Genomic DNA, 25,747 nt, shown 5'->3' with positions numbered 1-25,747 from the left:
TCTTCCATCTTGCTATACAATCACTCCAACTCCATCTTTTCTTCTCGAGCACTGAATGCTGGAAGTGCCCCAGTGCTTGGCTTTGTAGCCAAACATACATAAATCAGTCAATTAATAATACATATCTTGTTGATATACTAAAGGTTTACATGTGAATCAGAGGTCACCAATAACTTAAATAAAAGTAAAAATATTTTCCTTATAATATTTCGGTTGTGGGTTTACCCTAATGAGGTTTCTTTACAGTCATTATAATGGCAATATTGACTGTGTACAAATATTTATCTTCAAATTTAAATATGAGGAATTGATGATGATTTGTTCATGATGATAAAAAAAAATTAAGGAAGGAAACCACATGAATTTGGAGACTAAAAGCATACTTAGGTATAATTTACATGTTTGTATGTAAAGTAATATTCTCACAGGCAAAATATTTATTTATTTGTAAACCATCCGAGTATTCAAACACCCATCCACACACACATACATAAATACGCAAAAATGCAGTTCACAACTGACCCAGCAATTCTTCCTCTGTTCAACAAACTCCCTATTTTCGTAAGTACAACTTTGTTTACACCCCATGAAAGGCTTCAGAGTCGCGAGTTACCTCTAATCTCCCTTCGTGGATCAAAGTTTTATGAATATTCCATAGTCACCTGGCATTTTGTGGAACTTGTACATTGTAATTTGTTCAGGAATGAAAAATAATAAAGAGGAAAAGTTAGAGTTATTCGTTGAAGATTGTTAACAATTGTGTGCTAACAATTGTGTGGCTAACATAGTCAGAATCTCAAATTATGGGAACAGGATGACGATAGCATGACAGTAAGTTGTTCCACCGTAAGAAATAGCGGCAGGAAATGAATCACTGATATCCCACCATAGAGAAAATAATACAAAAGGTCCACATGGTACTGCCTTAATCTAAACAGAAAAAAAGTTGCGAATAACTCATATTTTACTCTGTGTCGTCTTGTAGGCGCTTAAAATACGACCCTAATTCCTGTAGGTTGTCCTACACAGGAATGAATCAACACTTACGTTTAGGGAAAACTACGTGTCTGTAGATGTTCATGTGGCTTCACGAGGTGGTTGTCATTAATCACTTAGTCTTGGTAATACACAGAAAACGATATTATCTTAGTATTAGTAATACACAGAAAACGATATTATCATGTCTTTCATTTTACACGTATCGAACTCACTGTAATGAATGCGTGAATGAACACATGCTTATCCAAGAATATTCACATTGAAAACGTCTGTCACGATATAGAACAGAATAATACAGAATAGATTAAAGAAATGGCAATTAACTTTCTCGAGAGTAAGCGCTTTCCATCAGTTTGGAAACAGTTCTAGAATAGCTTACCCTTAACCGACTGATGGGGGTCTCGGATCACGGAATCTATCGGCATTATTGTTCAGATGCCTCCCGGAAACTAAATCTCTACTTGAATGTGATTTATGTACGCCTGGGTATGAGACCACGCCACTGTCTAACCGGAGGCCATGTGATGTGTTCGGTGGGGCCTGTGGCAGTGAACGAAACGGCGGCGATGGTAATTTGTTAGGATGGTCAGGCATTAGGAGATAAGCTGGCGGCGTGGCTTCCAGTTTGCGAACTGCCCTCGTCAAAAGGATGCCAGTGGCCTGTACACTGCCCATTTGCAAAGGACAGTAGCACACGCCGGTGTATTTTGCATTGTCTTGGGTATGTCCTGGAGGGTGGAGAGGCTGGAAGGGCAGGGGCGAGTTGGACACAGCCGACGAAAATCTATCCGGCACGAGGTCCCATGACCTTGCATCTTCGTCCGGGATGGAGAGGGGCCTACTGAAAGGCTGCGGGAAATTATTGTAGAATATAGGTGACACTGATTGCTGCTGCTGCTGCCATGCAGGGGCTGTTGCGAGGGGTCTAGCACTCTGCAGTGGAGTTTGATTTGGAGGGTAAGCAGGCTGAAGAGGTCTCGCCACGCTGTCTGGGTCGTCACTGGATTCGCGGTTTCTTTTCACGGGCTGTCAGAACAGAAGACCTTCGTTAATGATTTTGTCTGTACATATTGACTAATTCTTGGCAAAATACAGTGTTAAGATGTAAGGAACTAAAACATCATAGGTAATTTAAGTCTCGAAATGTTATAGTAATTAGATCTTGATTTTGCCTGTTAACTTAGAAACGAACAAATATAAGGAAAAATTCCGTGCTTGGAAAAAGTACTTATAATGGTACGTAACAGTATTAAAATAGTATAAAAAGTAGAAAACTTTGTAATATCAAGGTTTTACGAAGACCTTACTCAAATGATAGTAATCCTGTACAACAGATTCTTATTGATAGCGTTACAATAATTTTTGACTTTCATTTGTCATTTTGGGACGTATCAAAGCATCAAAAGAAGTATGGAAGTTTGGCAAGTCTAGTTGGAGACTAATCTGATTGGCAGTTACCAGGCAAAGCTGAAATGACCAAATAAACTCTCTGATGGTTGTGCAATAATATGCCCAAGATGATGCAAAATTGCACTCCTCAAAGAGAAGGCTACTTAGGTGTGGTGAAGAGAGAGGGCCTGTGATTGCCTGGTGGTGTTCACTGTCGAATTCAGTTCGAAATGTTCTTCACAAGGTTGTGCTGGTGTAGATGGGGTGGACCCCCGCCCCGCGTAAGAATATTCCAGCTGGGGTTCATATTTGAGGTTAAGGGTGGGAGCTGCGGTGGGATCGCAATAACTAAAAAATATTCACTTAAATTTGGTTTGGCTTACATGTGCGTGCCACTAATAATGTTGGTGCCAACCCTTTGTGGTAGTGGTAGGGGGTGGACATCAGGAAGTCAGCACTTAATGATGCACTTCAGAAATTGTCGATTCTTTTTACAGATTTCAGAGTTGATTAATTTTTTTTTTATTTAATTTTTCCACTTCATGACAAATTCCAGAGATCAAAGACTCATCCATGGAAACTCTGACACCAAAAGCATACGTGACCACTTGACGCCCGAAAATTTCGGGCTTGGGTATAGGATAAATAGTGACAAATGTCTTCCTTTTGGTCAAACGGAGACCAAGTAGTTGACAGAAGCAAGGAAAAAAGCTGGGTCTAGTGTGGGTATTATGTCTGTCCGGCTTTCTGCCTTAGGCCGGTGTGGTGCCATGTTGGGTTGACCAGACTGTACGGAGTTACGTTAAATTGTAAATGGTATGTTGAAGTTAATAATTATTTAAAAAATACTTTAGTGATCAGTGTCTAATGGCAAGAGCTAATTTCCATGAAAAAAGTTTTTGACAGTTACTTTAGTTCCTCGTGTCACATTCTGAATAATTTAAAGGGGTGAATGCAAACTGCGGTCTGATTCACTGGCTTTATTTTGAATATTGAGTTTGTATCAGTACTGAAAGGTAGTAGTGTTAAAAAAAAAACTCTATCTTGTGTATGATTGTCACTGAACTGGAAATAGTAATTGTAAGAATGCCATTTTTCTAGTTATGAATGGTATAACAATTTTTTATTTCAGAAAACTGCTGGGCACCTGCATTTGCCTGAGGGTAGCCAAGATGGTGGAGCGCTGGCCAGAAAAGTTATCACCCTGGAGGGGAACACTATGTCCAGTTAGAAGACAAATTTAACTGTAAGTAGGTCCCCGTGTTCATAGTCTGAGAGGAGAGATTTTAGAGAACCTCTGTTTGACTTAGGTAGTCATCTTGATTTAGGCTTCGCCTTCGAAGGCCAGATGTTTAGTATGGGGCTGAGGAGATGGTCACTTTAGTTCCACCAGATCAGACAGAGACAGGAAAATGGAACACATGTTAAAGTAAGGTCCATCAGGTCTTTTTTATTCTTGTTTCTCTGCTGAGCTCAGAGTCGTAGCAAGTGGACAGTTTACTACTAACGTTCTTTGCGTTAGTTTCGGGGCAGTATGATAGCTTTTTCCTTTTCTGAAATATGTTGCAAACTGTATCAAACTTTCCTGGGCCCTTTTAAGCATAGAAGCAGTCCGCGCTTGGCAATCCAGCCTAGCGTGTTGGAGATATGAAAGTAGGCCCTTGTTTTTGGCGGTATTTATTTGCCCTTTGGATAACCGCGTGGTTATGTGACCATAATCTCAGTGATTTCAGTAAATGTGGTAAGGAAATTCTCTAAGTTAAACTGATATAGTGGAAGAGTTCTGATAACAGAAGACTTTATAAAAGAGTGAATTTGGATTTTTGAGACCATGGGCCGTGCTGCCAAACCATCGTAAGGTTCAGGAAGTCTAGATGAGACCAGTGCCAAGTCTTTCTAGCAATATTGATACTGAATCCAGAATATTTGTCATATTAAGATAGTCTTCTGAGTTTGGTCTTAAAAGGTTCAAGTTGGGAAAGTGAAGTTTTTTGTAGTCTAAATGAAGTTTCTGTAGAATAAATAAGTTCTTTGGATTAAAGGATTTTGTTGTGGATTTAAATCAGTGCGTATGAATTTCTAAATGTGTAGGGAATTTTTTTTTTGTAGTATGGATATTTAGAGTTTGGTTGAGAATCTATGAATCCTAAGGTTTGTATCTTTTCCTTCAGCTCACTGGTATGCTCTTGAGTTTTTTTTTTTTTTCATGAATTGTAATTTCCCACAATTCCACATGGTAAGTTATTTGCTTTTCAAGTTTTTAATACCAACTAACCTCAGGTCGATCAGCAAAGTCAAGAAACAATACTTTAGTTTTAAACGTACCAATATTGCTTGATAGTGAACTTTGTTAATTATGCAACAATATTCTCGACTCGTAATTTACTTCGATTTGAGAAGTAAAGTACGAGTTGAGAATATTGTTCACTATCAAGCAATAATGGTGCGGGGTATTACACTGCATAATTACACAGTTTGTCTTTACTGAATTAAGTTGCGCTGCTCCGTGATTCATTTACCTTATGGTAAATGAATTATGTATTGGTTACCTGATCTCATAGGTACCCCTAGCACTTTAAACTTTTACCCGTTCTGTAGTCAGGTCAAGACTTGAATTGCACAATGAAAACCATACATGTTAGCTGTAGTCGCAAACCTGCTAAGAAGTTTTTCTACTGGAACAGTTTTCCTCTAATGATAAAACATCTTTGAAAAGAGGAAGAGGGAAAGATAATGAATTAAAATAGGCCAGGGACAACGTTTATGTAAGAAAATCGATAAGCAAAAAAGCTGAATTTTATAATAACTTTGAGCAGTGCTTCATCGAAAGGTCAAACTAAGAAGTAAAATATTGAAACGTAAAGACGAGCGAGAAAAAGAATATGCCTTCGATAAGTGACGAGAAGGACGTTTTCGGTAAGCCTCCATAACAGCATTAGAACTCGAAAGCTACTGTAGCGATAGATGAAGTAATGGAAGATATTACGAGTTTGCAAAGTAAGGGTAGCAGTTACAGAATCAGACAAGGAAAGGAAATTTACGCAGGAAATAAAGTGAAACGATGTTTAGGAAGTCTTGATTCTTACATCTCCCTCAGGAGGGTAGTTTAACCTTTAGCAGAAATAACTAAGAGAAATGAAGTAGAGCAAATGTAAAGAATCGGGCATTCGTCGAGATATTCAATCCATATTACCGTTTGTTTCAGTTGCAGAATAATGGGTAGGACTTAAGTTTAAGGTGTTAATCTCAAACCATCAATATTATAATGGGTAATTTTCAACTGCAACTTAATATACTTAATCTGGGGATTTCTTTCAGTGATGATGTCTCTTTCAAAAGATATTTTATTCCATGGAAAACAAAAATTCAAGCGTTAGATATTTTTGTAATGAACACACCTGGGACTTCATTTCCACTAATTATATTGTGTGCGGAATTTGAATAAGCCATTTTGCAATCATTCCAAAATAAATGGACGCTTCACAAAAAGGAAGGCCAGTTTACTACGAATTATAGTCGGGGACACAAGGACAAGTTGCGATGTCAATTCTTTTATGACTGATTCACATGACACGATAGAGAAAAAAACATTCTTACCGTCTGTTGTCCTATACTGCTGACCAGTCCCATGCTGTTTTTAAGGTCATCTCGCCCTTGTGTGTTCTTCAGTAGGAGAGAAGACGACAGGTAGGAGCAGCTACAACAACTCAGCGGGGTTATTGATCAGTCTCCTGTTCAAGGGAGAAAGAGGGGCGGGGGGTGAATTTTGCTTTTATTAATAATGCATCCGGGGTTCCGGCGGGATGGTTGTTCATAGATTGTTTGTATAGGCACGGGGAAGGGAAGAGGGGTTTCATTGATTGATCGATTTCTGTCGATGTTTGTGTGTGTGCGGTGTTGGTCTGGGATGTAATTATGCATGAATAGCCAAGGTAACGACATAAGAATGGACTGAAGTGTAACTTATTGCTAACATGGTTCCAGGTTATGGCAAAGTAGGGTTATTGAGTTACCAGGTCAAAGACTTTAGCTTATTTTTATCGACGTTAGACATAAACTTTCAGTTCTTATTGTTATTTTCAAGAAATTTATTGCAGTTTGCGTGTTAAGCAAATACCGAGATGCCCATTTCTCATCGACTTTTGCAAGGATCTTGTGCTACGGAAAATCTCCCCGTACGGTGCACTGTAGACATTACTTAAGGTTCTTTGCAGCGTCCCTTCGTCCCCTAGCTGCAACCCCCTTTCATTGCTTTTGCCTCCGTTCATATCTCTTTCTTCCATCTTACTTTCCACCCTCTCGTAACTGTTGTTTCATAGTGCAATTGCTAGGTTTTCCTCCTGTTACATCTTTCAAACCCCCTTTACTCCCAGTTTCCCTTTCAGCACTCCATGACTTCATAGGTCCCAGCGCTTGGCCTCTGGCCTAAATTTTACATTCCAATTCCAATATGGAAAATCTTCACATTCGTGGTATTTGCGTTCTGGGGAAGTAGGTCAGGAACTCACCCAAATACCTCAATACCTTCACGTCGGCATTTTCATCTCTTTGATTTCCTAAAGGCAATGAAAAGACTGTTTTGCGCGTCGTCTGTGGGGATCTTCCACTCGGAAATCAGTAACTCTCTGTCGTTCTCTGTACTAACATAAATTTGCTAGTTTATAGCGCTCAGCTCCGTCAGATCTATATTGGGAACGCGCACAGTACATTTAAAAGGCGGTAGGTAGTTGCTTGGATATTTATTGTCGTCCGTTCTCCAATAAAATTTGTCGTAGATTGACGTGAGAGTGGTGAGGAAATGAGCTCGTCAAGCTCACCCCAATGCAATGTTTGGGTCTGTAGACTCACGTTGCCGAGTTACTGTTGAGTAAGGGGCGTATGCCTCGGCTTGTACGCAGCGTGGTGGATAAAACTGTGCAGTCGTAGTAACACTTACACATATATTGTGATTTATGTCCACCTACGGTAAAGCGTACCACTGGTAAACGTAAATATTTACGTGAGATTGAAAACGAAAGTTATTGAGTTCTTGAGAGCAAAATATAAGTAGCTATAGTCGATTGTAATTTACCTAAGTAGAGAATCGATTTAGATTGGCAAATCTTATCAAAGTAAATACATTTGTCTGATGTAGCCTACGCGAATTACGGCTCAGGTGATTTTGTCAGCCATTATTTAAAGCAAACGTACCGTAGGAAATACATTAAAGTCGATTCTCCCCTAGACTGCTAGCGTGAGTTTTGTTAATTTTACCAAGGCTGCTCCATTCCAGTAGTGTGAATGACCTTGATTTGGTTGAGTTAACTATTCTTTTCTTTTCTCATTCATTTACTTTTCGTTAGGTGTATTTTTATCAGTAATCGTTTCAGTTGTTTTGTTAGCTTATATCTTATTATTGCTGGACCTATACAACGCATCAGTGCCATGTTGGTTGTGGGAATGATGATATATTATGACCCCTTACAAAAGTGATTTTGCCTTAGGGTTTTCTTGGCATTTCAGGTTTGGGAAAAAAACTGCAGATCTTAACACAATCTCATTTTACTTGTACTAATAGGTCATGATGTTGCAGATAACAGCAAAAAAGTTTAATAATTCTATTAAGCGTTTAGGGCCCCAAAGGAGTCTAATGATCCGTCCTAAGGGCATAAAACGGAAAATTTTTGCAGATGCAACATATATTTTTTAGATCTGTTGGTACCTTTGCTTTATTCCTGGAATTACCTTGGAATTTTCTATCCTCAGCTTTTGTCACTTGTTCTCTTACATACCCTGTGCCTTCCTTTAATTTAGACCATTGGTTCTCAACTGGTGGTCCATGGTGGCATTTTGGGTGGTCCACTTAACGTTCACTATATTTGGTAATTAACTGGATATTGATACATATATTTCTAGATGAATTGAAAATGCAGTAAGAACAATTTTATCCAGGTGATTAATTGACTATTCATTTCATTATATTATTCCTACTAAAAAAATAATGATAATCTTCAGATTGCATTTCTTCTGTAAGAAATATATTTATCGTTAATCAAAAGAGAAATGGCCCACGATATTTTTTTTATTGGGCCGGTGGTTCATGACCTGAAACAAGTCGAGAACCTCTGATTTAAACGAACTTAAAACTTTAAGCTTTGATTGAGTATATGCCTCAATTTGAATGACTTACTTCTTTTCTGAAGGAGAGTTCCCGAACAGAGTGATAGACGGGGTTGCTTAAAGTTTCTCTGCCGTTCTCTTCGTCAGTCGGTTGTTCTGAGAGATTTACTCTTATTTATACTCTTCCTGCATCTATATAAATATAGTCGTTATCATCTCTCTGGAAAAGTGGATAATATTTTATCGTTGTTTCTGATATTTAAAATCTGTTTAATAGCATCTAATTTACTCCAGACTCTCTTGGCTAAGTGATTTCATCCTTCATAAACTGCTTTCATAGTGGTCAACTGTCCACCAAATCGGAGAATTTCCCAAAATGAGTAAAAAATTGAATTCCTATTTCTGTAAGAATGTAGACATATATGAGTATGAATACTCTAGAAAGGGTAATTATTGTTTAAATGTTTAATAATTGATTTGTGATTTGTTTGCTTGCCTTTTCTCAGTAGCAGTTGCTGGGGCTAACTCAGATCTTCATCATCAACATTGTATTGTATACTGAGGCTCAAATAACCCCCTTTTTCACTGCTTTTCATTACCACGGGTATTTTTGCAATTATTTTTCTGAAATAGGCCACATTCTGACTACCTTTCTGCTCCTAGGCTATCTTCATGTCTGTCTCAGGCTCTTGATTAAAGACCTGTGTAGACTCATTGACTAGTTTGAAGGCATAGTGTTTTCAGTGTGATGGTACCATCAAACTTATCCTTTTCTTGTTAACTATGCTTCAGAAATTCACAGTAATCATGGGGAGAATCAAAATGAATACCCTACAGTATGATGATTAGGCTAGACATAAAGCTAACTGGCTGTCTGTAATTTGAGTTCTTTATAGACATGGTACCTATATTCAATGTACTCCTGTCAGTGGAGTATTTAGAAAAGTGTTGAATGTGGAGGGAAAAAGGTTAATGTCAGTTTTTGGATATTTGTAGATGCAAGGACGGTAATTTAAAAAGCTGGACAATGGGAAGGGACTTTGGAGTTCACAGGATGAAAAGTGGAATGCTACAGTTCACTTGTGAAAGTAAGACTGAATGGCCAGGGTGTTTAAGGTATGTCATGGTGGGCGAGAAAGCCCAAACACTGGTTGAGAGAAACAGTTGTTCATTTGTGATATTTGCAAGTTCTATAGTATACCAGTGATGGTGTGTAGCAGGATTGTTAATGAGAAAGCAACACGAGGAATAGGGTGTTTGGATCCAAAGTTGCAAATGAAACAGTCTGTTGAGATTTTTAGAGTACAGAAGAAAAGCAGTAATAAAAACTGACAGATTTTATAGATGCAATGTGAAGGATCCTGAGAAGTATGAGTGTGGTATAGAAAGTAATGTGTTGTGTAAATTACTGCTTTGCGGTAAAAGTGGGTCTGTGATAAGGGTATGTAGAAGCAAGGTTGTGAGGTAAAAAAAAAAAAAGTCATAAATGGATTGTAAAGTGAATAATGTTTGTAACTGAAGCAATGTTGGTCAAGGATAATACAGGGAAACTGTAGAGACTAGAGAAAGAGTTTGGAAGAATTAATACGAGGAGAATGATAGTGAATGTGCAAAAGAGTGGGGGTTTATGGGTTGGTATGAAATGTGAATGAATGGAATTAGTTCATTCGCATAGGTACTGGGAAGTAAATGTAATGATGCTGATATAGTGATAGAAGAAGTGTTAGACAGAATAGGTGAATAAGGAGGCAGAAAGTATTGACAATGCAGGGTAAATCCATCTTAGGAACATGAGACGGTAAGGAAGCCAGAGACAAAGTAAGCGAAGAAAAACGCATTTTTTGTTTTTACTCAAATTCCACAGGTAAATTGGAAAAAGCACTTTCAGGAGAAAAAGAAGTAATTACAGTACAGTGGCTTGAATTAAACCGAGAGAAAGGTTATTGAATATACTGAATAGACATGGGCAGATGTGAGGGATACAAGAGCGAAAGGGAGTAAAACTTAAAAATACTTGTGGATGTAATTACTGAGGCTGTTAGAATTGTAACTAAGATTAAAGAATGGAAAGGCACCAGAAGTTCATGGGATTACAAGTGAGATGCTGTTTTATTGTGGTATTAGTGTAATTCATTGTCTGACCAAGGTGTGTATGGTATCTCATGATGAGGAAAAGCTCCAAAGTAATGAGTGAGAAGAATAATTGCGTTTTCATTTGAAGGGAAAAGGTACACACAAAAGTGATTGTAAGAATTGTTGTAGCATAACTTTCCTTAATGTTCATAGAGTGTGTATGGTGGTGTTTTGATTGAAAAAGCAACTCAAGGAACAGAAAGCCTGATAAAGAACAGTAAGGGCTGAGGATGTATGGTAGACAGGAATACAGTTTGTTCGAATTGATTATTTTGAAGTCCTTGTGCGAATAGGTAGATGAGAGAGTGAGTGACTAGTTTGGTATAGAATTTGAGTCTGAGACAAGGGTGTGCTGTTTCCACGACTTTTTAATATATTTGTGGTTGGAATGATGAAATAAGCCAGGGAGAGGATAAGAAATGTAGGTGTACAAGCACATGAATGGAGCGTGGAAAGACTTCATGTGTGCATATAATAATAATTGGTCGGTGACATAACTTGAAAATGTTTGTAAGTGGAGAATGTTGAAAATGAATGTTAGCTAGAGCAAGGTTGTGACATTAAGAAGAAGCTAAGAATGTTAGTGTGAATGGTGAAAGAATGGAAGCAGTTGATTTGTATAGTTGATTCTTATGTGTTTGAGATTAATTGCAATATATACAGATATTCTGATGGAAGAAGTGTCACATAGTAGGTGAAGCAAGAAAGGCAGCAGGATCTCATCACAAGTTTTGCAATAAATGAGGTGTGGTGTTAGGGAGATAAATGTTGAGGCGTAGGAAGTGGTTGTTGAGCCAACGTCTCTTTATGAAATAGAAGTAAAGTTGTTGATTGTGAGAACAAAAAAGACTGAAGCTATTGAAACTGATTTTTGAATAGGTCTGTGTGTGTGTGTGTGTGTGTGTGTGTGTGTGGAGTAAGAAGGGATGAAATGGTTCAGTGGTTTCAGGAGGTTCGATCCTGTGGAGGGAATGGAGGTCAGTTGGTTGGTAGAACATGTGGATTGCTCAGATACCCTAGGATTAAGAAGACAGGCGTAAAAAGTGTTGGTTAGTTAGGATGGAAGAGGTGTTGGACAAAATTCTCTTACATGTTTGTGGTGTTCTTTGCATATTGAGAGGTTATAGAAGCCTTTTGATGATTAAGTTTACTATATTTGACTCCTACAGTGTCAAGGTGTCTTTTCATATTGATAATCAATACAGATAATTTTCTAATACTGTAAATATCGTTACACGCCTGTTTCTTAAAGGTTGCAGGTTAAATGCTCACTGCCAGCTACATATGTAGCTGCATTGACGTTGATAATTATTCACAGTAATTACATCATTATTACGATTTTCAAGTATAATCTTTGAAGGTCAAAGGTAAAAACCACAAAACAGTTTTCAGTTTTTACGTAATATAAGTTCGTATGAGCCGGAATCCAATGGAGATATTATTTGTTAAGTTTTTGAGCGCTCTTGGCAAAAGTATTCTGCCTGCTGGGTGCTATGCTACCACTAATATAACCTTGACAAGGAGGTCATGTTTTTGGTTCGGTTTGTCTGTCTCTGCCGTTCCTTTTTTTATTTTTAAAAATGTTATTTTTATTGTATTTTGTGTTTGTGTGTGTTTGTGTTTGCTGAAAGTTTCCATCCCAGACTCAACGCTAAGAATGAATGATACAGTGGTTCTCTCTAATCCAGTAAATTCATTACTTGCAAGAAATTGTACATATAAGTATATATATATATATATATATATATATATATATATATATATATATATATATATATATATATATATATATATATATATATATATATATGTATGTATGTATGTATGTATGTATGTATGTGTGTGTGTACACTCGCGCGTTAGTGTAAAAACATCGATTCACAGTATATAAGTTTGCATAGAAATGGTGTCAAGTTAAACGATGTTGCGTTTTATAAAACTGTACCTCCGTAGCTACGACTGAGGTTTATTATATAAAACGCACAAATCCTCAGCAATAAAATGTAACAGTCTCTTACCTCAGTTAGTGTCTGGCTTAGTAAGTTAAACAGATCTCGTCCACAATAAAAGTTTCACAGCCACAGGTCACAGTTGTACGATTTTTGCAATTGGCTGTCGCTATTGGTAGGGAGTAAATGCAAACTGGACTATCGCTCCGACTTACCCTTCTAGTGTTTGGGAGCTCACTCTGGTTACCCTGAAAAGGGCTGCCAGACGCCACCACCGAATGCAATTAACTTGGCAGAGAATGAGCAGTGGCGATCGCACATCCACGCAAAAACACTGAACCGTAGGTTCAGAAAAAGAAGAAGAAAATCATTTAGCATTTATTTAGCACAAAGTCATTTATTCATGACATCTTGTATATTAAAATCGCTATCGAAGAACGCAGCTTTTTTTATGCCAGTTCGTTTGATAGTGTGTTGGGCGACCTTACCTCTTGAAATTTCATCTAATGTGACAATAACTACACTAATGATGATCGATTGCCTGGCTATTGTCATTAGTTTCTTTTTCTGTTGCTTTATTCGTCTTTTATTGATCCGTTTGAATTATTAAGAGTCGTAGCACGAGCGTTCAGTTCTTATATTGGTGCACCACAGTTCTGTTGTACTCTTGTTGCTAAACCGTAATGCATTTACGTCGTTTAGTTAGCAAACGTATCATGACTTTCGTTTTTAAGCCCGTGTGCTTGATGTTCTAGCTTTATTCGGTTTGCTAACTGGAATATGTATATTATTCATTTATGTCGTCACTAGTAGTAAGTGGAATTTCCTAACACGCACACACACACAGACGCACACACACACACACACACACACACACACACACATATATATATATATATATATATATATATATATTATATATATATATATATATATATATATATATATATATATATATGTGTATATATATATATGATGTCTTTTCCTGTAATACTAGTGTAATATATAAAACACTATTTAAACGTTGAAACCATATATACTTGTTTCTGTGCCTGTTCATATAGGTGGAAAGTTACAATGGTATATATACAAAAACATAGGTGTGGCCTTGGGCCTATATATATATATATCTGGCGGTCGCGTTTCTTGGGTCATATTATATATCAATATAGGTTCATATTGTTGGTTTGATTGATGATAGCAGATTATCTTTTATACCAACTCCGCCTTCCAATCTCAGAAATACAGGGCATGTCTAGTCAGTTGGTTTTTTAACTATCAGATACGTATGAATTCAGAGGACATTGAAATAGCCACAATGCCCTCGTTTTAGATCCAAGTGCAAGAAATATGCCAAAAAGTAACTCTGAAACGCCACCTCCTTAACATCCTTCATGTTTTTGTATATATACCATTGTAACTTTCCACCTGTCCATATTCTACCAGTGGAAACAATCGAAACCCGCATCCATATATATATATATATATATATATATATATATATATATATATATATATATATATATATATATATATATTATAGAATCTGTAGTCATTTTTAACCAACGTATGTAATTGTCACAATGTTGTAACCTGACCTGACCCGCATGATCACAACCACGTTGCCGACCTTTGACCCACCTTTTTTAATTTATGTCCATTCCGCTTCCTTTCTTCGATCTTTCTGTCCAACCCCTCCATCTCCTTTTCAGCGTCTAAAGCACCGAATGGCTGAGAGAACTACAGTGGTTGGCTTTATAGCCGAATTTTCATCGATCAATCAATTTAGTCATAGCAAAGGAGGTCTTGGTTAACCAACATATTCCAGACATTAATGATATTGAAAACGCTGTGTGGCAAAAATATCTTGACAATTTGGCAGTAATTATACTGTTGTAATAACTTTTCTCAGTGCTAACCACTGTCCAATGAAGGAAAAGAAGAAGATTTCCTCAAGGTATATCATCAAAGTACTGTATTATGATTAAACTGGGTTTGATGATTCATGCCGAGGGGGCATATACTTTTCTGTTATTTTTCCACATTTTCCTCGGTAGTTTAAGTTATTTTTTTTCCTGAATGAACTGAAGTTTAGATTCAGACGCTTAGCAGTTAAAAAATAGCAAGAAAATGTGGCGAATTTTTTAATATGCATGTATGTTCAGGAGGAAATCATGAAAAGACATAAACTTATGAAAACAGGCAGTGTATAATGTACGAAATATCTAAACGTTTTCAGCATCAAATACTTCGATCATTTTTAGAATAATGGGAAACCAAGAACAGGTGTGACTTCGTTCTTACAAAACACATAATCAGCCCATGTCCCTTTTATTCACAGATAAACAAGTAATGATCGAGTATGAAAATAAATTCAACTTAAACAGTAAAAATGTGTAAATACTGCGAAAATACCCCAGCCATTTCTATTCAAGACACGTTTTCTGTGATAAGTGCGAAGGGGAACTTTCTCAAACGCTACAGCCCCTTTCTGGAATATCAAAACTGATCTGCACAAGTGGAGTGGAGCAAGATGAGATATAGTCACAATTAATGTTCGAAGGAAATAGATGAAGGCTTGAACATTATAAACTAAATAAAGTTAAACATTACCGTGTGGTAGTAAAATTTAATGTATGAAAGTCCACAATTCCCTTGATCAAGGACACGTACTAATAGTTTAATTATATGGCTGAGCAGGAGCTGGTAAGACATTTCACACAGCTATCCATCCCTCTTTTTTCGTTTGGAAGATTCAAGAATAACAATTAAAGCTGATTAATTGAAGAATAAGAAAAAGAGGAGATTTTCTTGTAATACAGTGCATATTACTCTAAACACTGCTTCAATTTCTTCCAGGTTAATTTCAAGTTTTTCGCGTACGTGTTAAATTTTATTCCTATATTTTCGTTCTATTTGGTTTTGTAAGATATTAGATTTATATGGTAAATTCACTGTGTTCATGTTCTTTTAATGGCGAAAGAATAAAACGGTGACCAGCCAGGACGTGCAAGCCGCATAAAATCTGGAACTTTGCAACTGAATTTAAGGCACGTGTTTAGACCAAGCCCTAGCCTCTTTTCTGGTTACTGACTTAACCCAGTTTACTTTTCACGCCAACGCAAAGGTTGGGCATGAAATGTGGACCACGTAAGATCTGAATCTTTAACCATTGAAATTGCAGTCAAATTAATAATAAAAAAATGTATATATATATATATATATATATATATATATATATATATATATATATATATATATATATATATATATATATATATATATATATATATGTGTGTATATAAGAGGTCTTGTTAAAGTGTTAAGCTAATTTTGGAAAAATAAAAAACACAAGTGGACGAACTGGAACGTGCAAGACCACTCGTAATCGTGTTGGTCGAAGCCTACTCGGAGAACGAAGGTCGGGAATAACCTAAAAGAATGCTTGGTTTAAATGGCACAGTAAAATTACTAGAACAATCTTATAATTTCAGCTGCAGTGTGAATGTAATAACCAAATGTTTTTATGGTTACAATCAGGTAAATTTCTATCCATAGAAGTTCTTCGGACGCTCGAAACCTTTGCTAAAAGGGAGCACGTATGGCTATTTTTTTAATGAGTGGTTTTTCTTATTGTTGTTAATGTACCCCTTATCAAAAGATACGACGACAATATCTGAATGATTTTCAGTAGCATCGTGAGTATTTTGATATATCAGTATTATACATTGCTCTGCATTTTGTTAAGATATGGTTGTGCGTCGTGTCTGTTCCCCATAGACTGACTGTGTTACACACAGAAAACAATAAAGAATGAGTAGCCATTGCCTTTAAACGGATTTTGAAGGATTTTCCTTAGCGTACCAGGAAAGATGTAAGTTTCTGGGAGAGGATTAATAACAAATAGGAAACTTGAACTCATGCTCACTCACTACCAGTAAAAAGGTTCATTAAGATAACATCACAAATGTGGGTAAGAATGTTTATAGGCATTGTCTTTGTTACAAGAGGTTTAAAGGTTTTTCCACCAGTGCAAATAAGTGATTTGAAGAAATTATCTCTAGTGGAAGTGAGACACGTTAAGGTTTTTCTAACCTTTTTTTTTTATCACCTTTTGCTCATTGTGGTGCCCCACTGAATTACCGTACGTCAGATAGTGACCATTAATATTGTTAAACATTACCTTTGCCACAGTGTCTGTGTCCATTGTCTGTGTCATTGCTTTCTATAGGCTTGAAGCTAAACAACACACACACACATTATATATATATATATATATATATATATATATATATATATATATATATATATATATATATATATATATATATATATATATATATATATATATATATATATATATATATATATATATATATATATATATATATATCGTGCAGTGGCGTCTTCATCTGTAGATTTGATTCCTATTCATTTTTACCCCTTTCTCCCTTCTTCCTGTTTCCTTCTTTCACTAATGCTGCCCTAAAATGGAAAACTACAGTATCTGCAAAATTTTCGTAATTGAGATATGCCACCTATTGGGCTCGTGAAACACAAAATACACAAGTTATTGTAGTCTCAGAAAGATTCTTCAATGCTTTCCAAGAGTATTTAGCGGGTGCTATTTACAGTATCTGCAAAATCAGTAGTAAGGCAAGGGAAAACTGCAGTATCTATCATTTTTCTCAGTGTTGCATTTTTGCAGATACTGAAGTCTTCCATTTTAAGGTTTACTTTGGCGTGTTCTATTATACAAAAGAATTTGAGGTATTTTCGTGAAAGGCTTTTTCAGGAGAGTCATTTGGAAGCTCTCTCTCTCTCTCTCTCTCTCTCTCTCTCTCTCTCTCTCTCTCTCTCTCTCTCTCTCTCTCTCTCTCTCTCTCTCTTGCCGCGAGTGAGACTGTTAAATTTAGGCATTTGCGAATGCGGAAGAGGCTGGAGGGTAATTTGATCGTTGCTTGTTTGAGGCTCTAGGTACTCTCGCTAAAAAGAAAAATATTATATTTGATCCTTTAGGGGACCTGAAGGCATTTCAGAGAGACTTGGGGATATTTTCGCTGTTTCAAGAAGCCTTAGAGATAGTTTGCATATTTTAAGAAACCTTTAAGGTATTTTAGCCAGAGTGAGCGACTCAGATATCTTTGCCAGTTTCAAGTCTTTTGGTGGTATAATATATATTTCAGAAGACTCTACGCGTCTTGCAAGTTTAAGAGGTTTTTTGGGGATGTGTTGGGTGTATTTCAAGACTTTCAAGATGATTCGGCCAGTTAGAGAGGCTTTAAAATAAGGCCGGTTAGAGAGGCTTTAAAATGAGGCCAATTAGAAAGGTTTTAGAATAAGGCCAGTTAGAGAGGCTCTAAAATAAGGCCAGTTAGAGAGGCTTTAGATTAAGGCCAGTTAGAGAGGCTTTAAAATAAGGCCAGTTAGAGATGCTTTAAAATAAGGCCAGTTAGAGAGGCTTTAAAATGAGGCTGGTTAGAAAGGGTTTAGAATAAGGCCAGTTAGAAAGGCTTTAAAATAAGGCCAGTTAGAGAGGCTTTAAATTAAGGCCAGTTAGAAGGGCTTTAGAATAAAGCCAGTTAGAGAGTCTTTAAAATGAGGCCAGTTAGAAAGGCTTTAAAATAAGGCCAGTTAGAAAGGCTTTAAAATAAGGCCAGTTAGAGAGGCTTTAAATTAAGGTCAGTTAGAGAGGCTTTAAAATAAGGCCAGTTAGAGAGGCTTTAAAATAAGGCCAATTAGATGGGCTTTAGAATAAGGCCAGTTAGAGAGGCTTTAAAATAAGGCCAGTTAGAAGGGCATTAGAGTAAGGCCAGTTAGAGAGGCTTTAAATTAAGGCCAGTTAGAGAGGCTTGAAATTAAGGCCAGTTAGGTTTTAAAATAAAGCCAGTTAGAGATGCTTTAAAATAAGGCCAGTTAGAAGGGCTTTAAAACAAGGCGATTCCATGTTTAGCATGTAGAATTAATTACTATATCTCATGTATTTCATTTTATCGAATTCTTTAACGTGTAATGAGAAGTGAGAGTCACCGTTCCGTGAAAAACTGGATATAGGTCAAAGGAAGTCCGACTAAAAAAAAAAAAACTGCCACGTTGCGTCTGTCTTTGATTTATGTGTGTCATATTTTGATTATAATAATAGTAAGATAATGGTTAAATGAAACACGGCAGTATAGTTTGTGTTCGAAGGTGGTTATTAACTAAAGTATTATTAGTAAAATGATTTTTAATGTTCAAGCAAATTTACAGTTTTCTTGAGTCATATGACATAGCTATCATTTTATTATGCTCTTGAGGTGAATAATGAAAAAAAATGTAAGGCTTTTTTTTATGTATTTCACGACAGTCCTTCGCGCGATGTAGATAACAAAATATAAGAAGAAACTATGAAATATATTCTACAAATCTGAGTTTCAGCTATGTATTTCTTAGATTCAACTATAAAATTATTACACTAAGCAAGTGTTGTAGTTTCATGGCAGAACCACAATATATAGTTATGTCATTTCAGAAACGTACAAACGGAAACTTCTCTTCAGCAGTTCATCGATTAATCACATTCCAGAGTTGTTGGGAAGTTGCAAGGCTTCCCTGCAAAAGACGGGCCAAGTTCGTTGGGCGGAATAGATAGATAAATGTTCCGTTTTCTTTTTCAAATATTGCAGCCTTTCATTTTCCTTTTTTAATATGCCATCCTTGCATCTTCTTCCTACGAAGGCCTAGTCACTATTTATGACATTTAAGTGATTAAATATTAAATTATCCGTTCTGTGAGAGAGATGTGCCATCAGGAAGTTGATGAAAGTGTATAGCAGCGTGTGGCATCGATGGATGATGTCCAGCACAGGTTTCTTTCTTTTGAGTTTAGTCCCATTATTGTTGATCCTTGACCCAATGCTCGTCGGTGCCTCGCTCTGCTAGGTTGAACCAACTCCTCTTTCCACAAACTAGCGCCGCTGGTATTAAAGTACAGATGGGCCCTCTCTCTTTAAGCCCTCACCCTCGAGGAAGTGGAGATTGTAGATTTTACCGAAATGAATACGATGTTAACAATAAAAAGATAAAGGAAGAAGATTACCACCACTCGAAGGAATCTTTGTAAGTCTTCTGCAGACGTTCTTGAAACAAGTGCTGATAATACGTTTGAAGAACGCGGAGCTGTTGTGCGAGATATTGAAAAATATGTGGCCCTGAATCTCAGAAAATGTGCCATGTTTTGATACTTGATAAAACAGATTTTTTGTGAGTGATAAAAACTGACTTTAAGTGATATTAAGGTAACTCGCCTAAGGGAAACGCTGTTTATTTACATGCAGAATATTGACGGTAATGTGATTTCATAAGGAAATAATTAAGAGAATGACGACGCATGAAACCGTTGAATATCGCCCACCACACTGATTCACCAAAAGAGGGGAAAAAGAAACCAGTCGACCCGTCGAAATGAAAACCACGAGAGATTGACTGCCAAGAAGAGAACGGCGTCTAAGCCCGGACTATCAAGAGAAGAAGAATAAAAGAAGACTTGCAAAGTCTCCTTCCCTCCAGGGGTCTTGTGACTCGGTAGAATATGTGAGACTTCAACCGACGGCTGCTGCTGGAGAGACTTGCTGAAAAAGGCCAAAAACGATCGATAATAGGAAGTTTTCGAGGGTCACTACTCAACTGATCGCATGTCAGTTTGCAAGCTTGTGACCATTCGCCTATGCGGTTCTTTGTGCTAGGATTGCTTTCAGAGAAAACCGTGACTGCACCCCCCATGCCCCTGTGAAATGTCTGGGGACGTTTTCGTTCGTGAAATCAGTCTTATCATTTGATGACATCGCTTATATTTGTGTGAGATGAGATGTTTGCTCTTGAAAAGAATCTCTGTCTTAAGTTGTGCGTCAACAGTGCTGTTTCTGTTGCTGATGAGTTGATGCGGTCTTTTTTTTTATGAATAACACGCGCTCCAATAACACAAGAAAAATCATGTGTTAACTCAAAAGTTTATAGCTGTCTGATGAAGTGGAAGTGATATCGAGGGCTCAGAAGAGAGAGGGACCTAATATCGTAAGTGTAATGAATTAAAAGCGAAAAAAAGTCTCTTGGAGAGTAAAGACAATGGCGTCTGATATTACGAAGGAGCCGTCGCCACCTGTTAAAACGGAAGAAATAGGTAAGTTATCAATATTTTAGAATTCTAAATTTTCAAGTTTGGGTTTCTTATTAATTAGCTTATGCATATTGGTGTCTTTGTGTTTATTTTAGTGATCCATTCTCTGTAAAACCGTGTTCTTGGTGCATTGTATAGATATGGCTGTAGCAGACTGGTAACGCAGCTGTCAAGAGTCTGCAAAGAACCTGAAGGTGAAAGCCTGAAGAAAAAAATCAGAAACATCAACCTGAAAGTAACTGCTGCTGATATTGTTAAGATTTTTAATAAATATCATCACAAAAAATAATGAACTAGAAATATTTATGTTGTTGATCTACTCATATAGTTGCAAATACATGTAAAAATGTTTGTCAAAGAATTGTGTAAATGGGCATGATCGTTACCATAGAAAGTAATGTGACAATCAGTGGATATGGATCTAGAATAGGAAGTGAGATTGGAGAAGGTTGTGTGATAGTAAGTATAATTGGATTTGAGATTAAAAGTGACTGAGAAAGGTGATTATTTGACAGAATAGGGTCACTGAGTCAACAGGGAGGGTTTGTGGTTACAGGAACTTTAAGTTGCGAGGAGTGATGAAAAAGTATATGGTGGGATAATAATGAAATTAAGACAGAAAACATACCTACAGTTATTGGCAAACAAGGCGAGAGAAGAGGCAATGAAGGGGAATTTTAAAGAGGAGGATGGTGTGAATATAAGAAGTATTTTAAGGAGCAAAGTAAATGCACAGAGAACAATTGATGACGAAATGGCTCTTAGAACAAAAGATTTAGATGAAGGGATGTTGTTTGAAGAGAATGCTGTTCCATGTAGTTCTTTAAGGAATTGCTGAATACAGAGAATGGATGTGAGACAGAGTCAGTTGATGCAAGAGCAGAAGGGTAAAAATAAAGCAGAGAATGTTTTTGGAAGTGGCTATTAAAGGTTGAAGAATTGAAAAGTGACAAGAGTTGGAGGGGATTGTGTGAAATGTGTACGGCATGGAGATGATCGTGTAACTGAGTAGCTGACTGGGTACTTAGCAAGGTATGTCTGATTGAGGAAAAGGTGCCAGACAATTTTTGGAGGGACTAGTAAAATTGTTGCCTTTCATTTTAGGAAATTTATTAGAAAAAAATTCTGGGTTTCGTACTCAACTCTTGTCTTTTCCAAATTGTTTATGGATTTTCTGTCAGCAACTTCATTATGATATTTTAATATCAGACTTCACCACCTGCTCACTCACTTTCGTTTTCTCAATTTTGTTATTGATGGTCCTAGTGTCTTGACTTTGGCTCCAGGTGTCAGCCATACATCCATCCATCCATAACAAAAATTAGATACCCTCTTCTTTGCTTAGATGCTCACTGGTCTTAACCTATCATTACTTACATTATCTGTTACACCTTCCTAGTCACGAACCCTCCTAGGTACATAAGGTATTGTTATGCCTTAGAATTCTCACAGTCATCCAAATCGCTTTTTACGCTTACTGAAGGAACTATTGTTCATCTCGCCTGTGGAATCTTTCCAACATTTAGACATAGTAGGTTGTCTCTCGGTTATGGTGCCAGCACCATACTGGAAGGTACCACTTGAAATTAAAAAGACTGGCACCTTTCTAATCTACAATTTTTATTTATTACTGCAACAGTTACTTTCACATGCACTTTCAAGTTTATAAATAAACCTTGCGCTCTTGCATCATTGGAAACTGCTACCATTGTATCCTCTTTATTTTAAAACACCTCAGAGTAACCTGTCCATCGACATATGACTGCTTTCTCATCAGACTGCATATCACCATTTGAGTATGTTACTCAAGATTCATTTACGTATTAATTTTTCTGTCTGTCCTTATATCTCTTAAATACAACTTCCTTTTCTCCTTAAAGGTATCATAAGGTATTTTTCCGGGGATTGCAAACACAAAACTGAGTTTAGCGGGAATAAAAATGGGAAAGTTTCTTGGAAAGCTTGGGATCTTTTTAGTGGCTGTGTTGTGCTTGGTGGTTTGAATGCAAAGGTAGGCAATAGATGAAGAGGTGAAATAGATGGTAGATTTTGAATAACTTTAGTGAATGATATGGGTAAAAGACATGTTCCAAAAGGATCTAGATAACACAAAATGGAATTTTAGAGTATTCATGTGGAAAGGAAAAGTGCAGGCAGAAAGTTTGCTGGTTTACGTAAAAGCACGAGGATGTTGGAGAGTAAATTCATGCGTATAATCTTAAGAAGATCTGTTTTGCATTGATTGAGTACGTCCACGTAGATGGGTAGAGCCATTGAGGACGTCCCCGTAGAGGGGTAGAGCCGTCAGTGCACCTCATGCTGTGCACTGTAGGTTACTTAAGGTTCTTTGCAGCGTGCCTTCGGCCCCTAGATGCAACCCCTTTCGTTCCTTTTACTGTACCTCCTTTCATATTCTCGTTCTTCCAGCTTACCTTCCACCCTCTCCACTCCTAACAATTGATTCATAGTGCAACTGCGAGGTTTTCCTCCTGTTACAGCTTTGAAACCTTTTACTGTTAATTTCCATATCAGCGCTGATTGACATCATAGGTCCCAGTGCTTGGCCTTTGGCCTAAATCTTATATTCAATCCACATTCAATCATTGATTGAGGACGAAGTGGTTTGTTGTCCATTTGGGTAAAGGGAGAAAGGGGCTTGCTTTAATGCTTCATATCAAGAGAAAGTGGTTTGCTTTTCTTCTCCATACAAGGAACTGCGGCTTGCAAGTCTGGTTTCTGCATGGAGGCGTTTTCGGTTCTTACCTTGCTGAAGCAAAAGTGAGAAAAAGGAGGTTTTAGGTGAAGTTATACAAATTTACTGAGACAAGTGATTTTCACAAGAACAGCATAAAGGAATTGCATGGAGGGAAGTCAGGTCACGAAGTGGTCGTTAAGCCTATCTAAGGAAATGCAGATAACAAGGAATAAACTAACATTGTTAGGATAATGAAATGTGAAGTTTTATTCTCTTTCAGAGGCTTTTTATTTCACTCTCAATCTCTTCCATTCTTTGACAATATTCACTTGATAATTGTTCAACTCTTTCTCGTAAGACACTCTATGTTTTGGCTGGCACACTCGTAATATATCACGTGTCCCCGCAGTCTTCCTGACACAGTGAGGGCCATAACTCCATTCTCCTACATCTCTCAGCTGCATCAAACATTCTCGATGTTTTTCCTTACACTTGAGGATCTTATGTGATCTTAATACTTTTAGCTAATATACTATAGTACTTATCTGTTTATCTCATCCTTGAGTATTCAGAGAAAACGCAAACACACATATATGTATATATAATATATATATATATAATATATATATATATATATATATATATATATGTGTGTATATATATATATATGTATATATATATATATATATATATATATGAATGTAAAATATATATATATATATAATATAAATATATAAATCAAAAGTGAATAATGTGACTGTTAAAATAAAAGTCAGAAGATCAGTACCGATATTATATATATGTTTTTTCCTATGCATATATATATATATATATATATATATATATATATATATATATATATATATATACATATATATATATATATATATATATATATATATATATATATATACATACATACATAGATACATATACATACATACATACATACATACCTACATACACACACGCATATATATATGTACAATTATATGTGTGTTTTAGTATGTGTGCGCATACAAGGTTGAATAAAATTGTACAGTAGGCCTCGGGTATAATGAACATTGAAGTGTAATTATATTAATTTCTCAGCGTAGGCTAGCCCCACGAACTTCAAGACACCTATAATCAAATTACTTCAACGTTGTTTGAATAAATATTTCTCAAACAAAATTATGCAAATCATCTTGATAGCTCTGGGGCAAACCCTGGATTCCTTTGGTGTTGGAAAGTGGTTGTAATTCCAGTGATTGTGAATGCTGTTTGAAATCAGGGTCCATGCAATTTATCGATAAAATTGCCGTTAGAATTTTCCAAGTCCTGAATTACCTGTATAATATTCTCCATTGGCCGTCATGTATGGAATTGGTCCATTTCGGAAGTCAGTATTCCCGTGATATATACATGTGTTCGTACATACAAGTATATATATATATATATATATATATATATATATATATATATATATATATATATATATATATATATATATATATATATATATATATATATATATATATATATATATATATATATACATTTATATACTATGTACATATATAACATATATATACATTTATATATACATACCAACATATATATATAGTATATATATATATATATATATATATATATATATATATATATATATATATGTATGTATGTATGTATGTATGTATGTATGTATGTATGTATATATATGTGTATATATATATGTATGTATGTATGTGTGTATATGTAATAAATATATAGATTTTGTCAGTGCAGGGAGGTACGTTATTACCCATAAAGTTTACAAATTTTATAAGGAAGATACTTGATTATCTATAAACTTCAGACATGCAGGAATGAGCTTTATAAAATCTATGAAGTTTGGATATGGAAGAAGCTTCTAAGATCCAAATAGTTCAACCCACGTCGGCGGCTGCCTTTCATGCTGCGTCCTTATTCAAAGTCGTGCTAGAAATATCCACTTATACTGCATCAGACTCGACCGCCTGTTTAGTCAGGATATGATAGTATTAGAATTACTTGTTTATTCTCGATCTTGCAGTAATTGTAAGGACCACGAATATGTTTATCATTAATAGTTTTTTCGTGGTAATGCAAACCCTGATTACAGTTTTTAATTGGAAGGAAGACTCAAGACCGGCTTCGTGGACGAAGCCCGTCTTAAGCCAAGCTTATGGATATCAACAGCTTTGATATTTATTGCGTAAAATTTCGCAAGGTCAGTTTGACAATGACAAAAATGGCCATGTTTTAGGAAGTGCAGTTTAGTTAAATTATACAGAAGTCATTTTGCAGAATAATGACACTGTTCGTTCC

At 36.3% G+C, this 25,747-nt stretch overlaps 2 protein-coding genes across 2 annotated transcripts in view; one reads left to right on the top strand and one right to left on the bottom strand.

The window, feature by feature from the left end:
* Positions 1–425: 425 nt before the first annotated feature.
* Positions 426–12,779, bottom strand: LOC136849219 (uncharacterized). The gene is made up of 3 exons (XM_067122419.1): positions 12,639–12,779; positions 5,986–6,119; positions 426–2,025 (listed from the first exon to the last, which is right to left on the bottom strand). The coding sequence occupies exons 2-3, from the start codon at positions 6,016–6,018 to the stop codon at positions 1,381–1,383; spliced, it is 678 nt and encodes a 225-aa protein (XP_066978520.1). The 5' UTR covers positions 6,019–6,119; positions 12,639–12,779; the 3' UTR covers positions 426–1,380.
* Positions 12,780–20,270: 7,491 nt separating this feature from the next.
* The window catches only part of LOC136849215 (uncharacterized), a 59,276-nt gene continuing 53,799 nt past the window's right edge, over positions 20,271–25,747 (top strand). The window contains exon 1 of the mRNA XM_067122413.1: positions 20,271–20,727. Coding sequence (XP_066978514.1) covers positions 20,673–20,727 — 55 coding nt within the window. The 5' untranslated portion in view covers positions 20,271–20,672. The remainder of the gene's footprint in view (positions 20,728–25,747) is intronic.

This window comes from Macrobrachium rosenbergii, chromosome 20, assembly GCF_040412425.1.
Source record: "Macrobrachium rosenbergii isolate ZJJX-2024 chromosome 20, ASM4041242v1, whole genome shotgun sequence".
Classification (NCBI taxonomy): domain Eukaryota; kingdom Metazoa; phylum Arthropoda; class Malacostraca; order Decapoda; family Palaemonidae; genus Macrobrachium; species Macrobrachium rosenbergii.
This window is presented reverse-complemented; position numbering and strand designations above follow the sequence as displayed.

Excerpts from the sequence above, each read along its gene's own strand:
- LOC136849219 (XM_067122419.1), bottom strand. The coding sequence starts at position 6,018 with ATGGGACTGGTCAGCAGTATAGGACAACAGACG. Across the intron at positions 2,026-5,985 it reads GCAGTATAGGACAACAGACG|CCCGTGAAAAGAAACCGCGA; the intron begins GTAAGAATGTTT and ends CTGTTCTGACAG.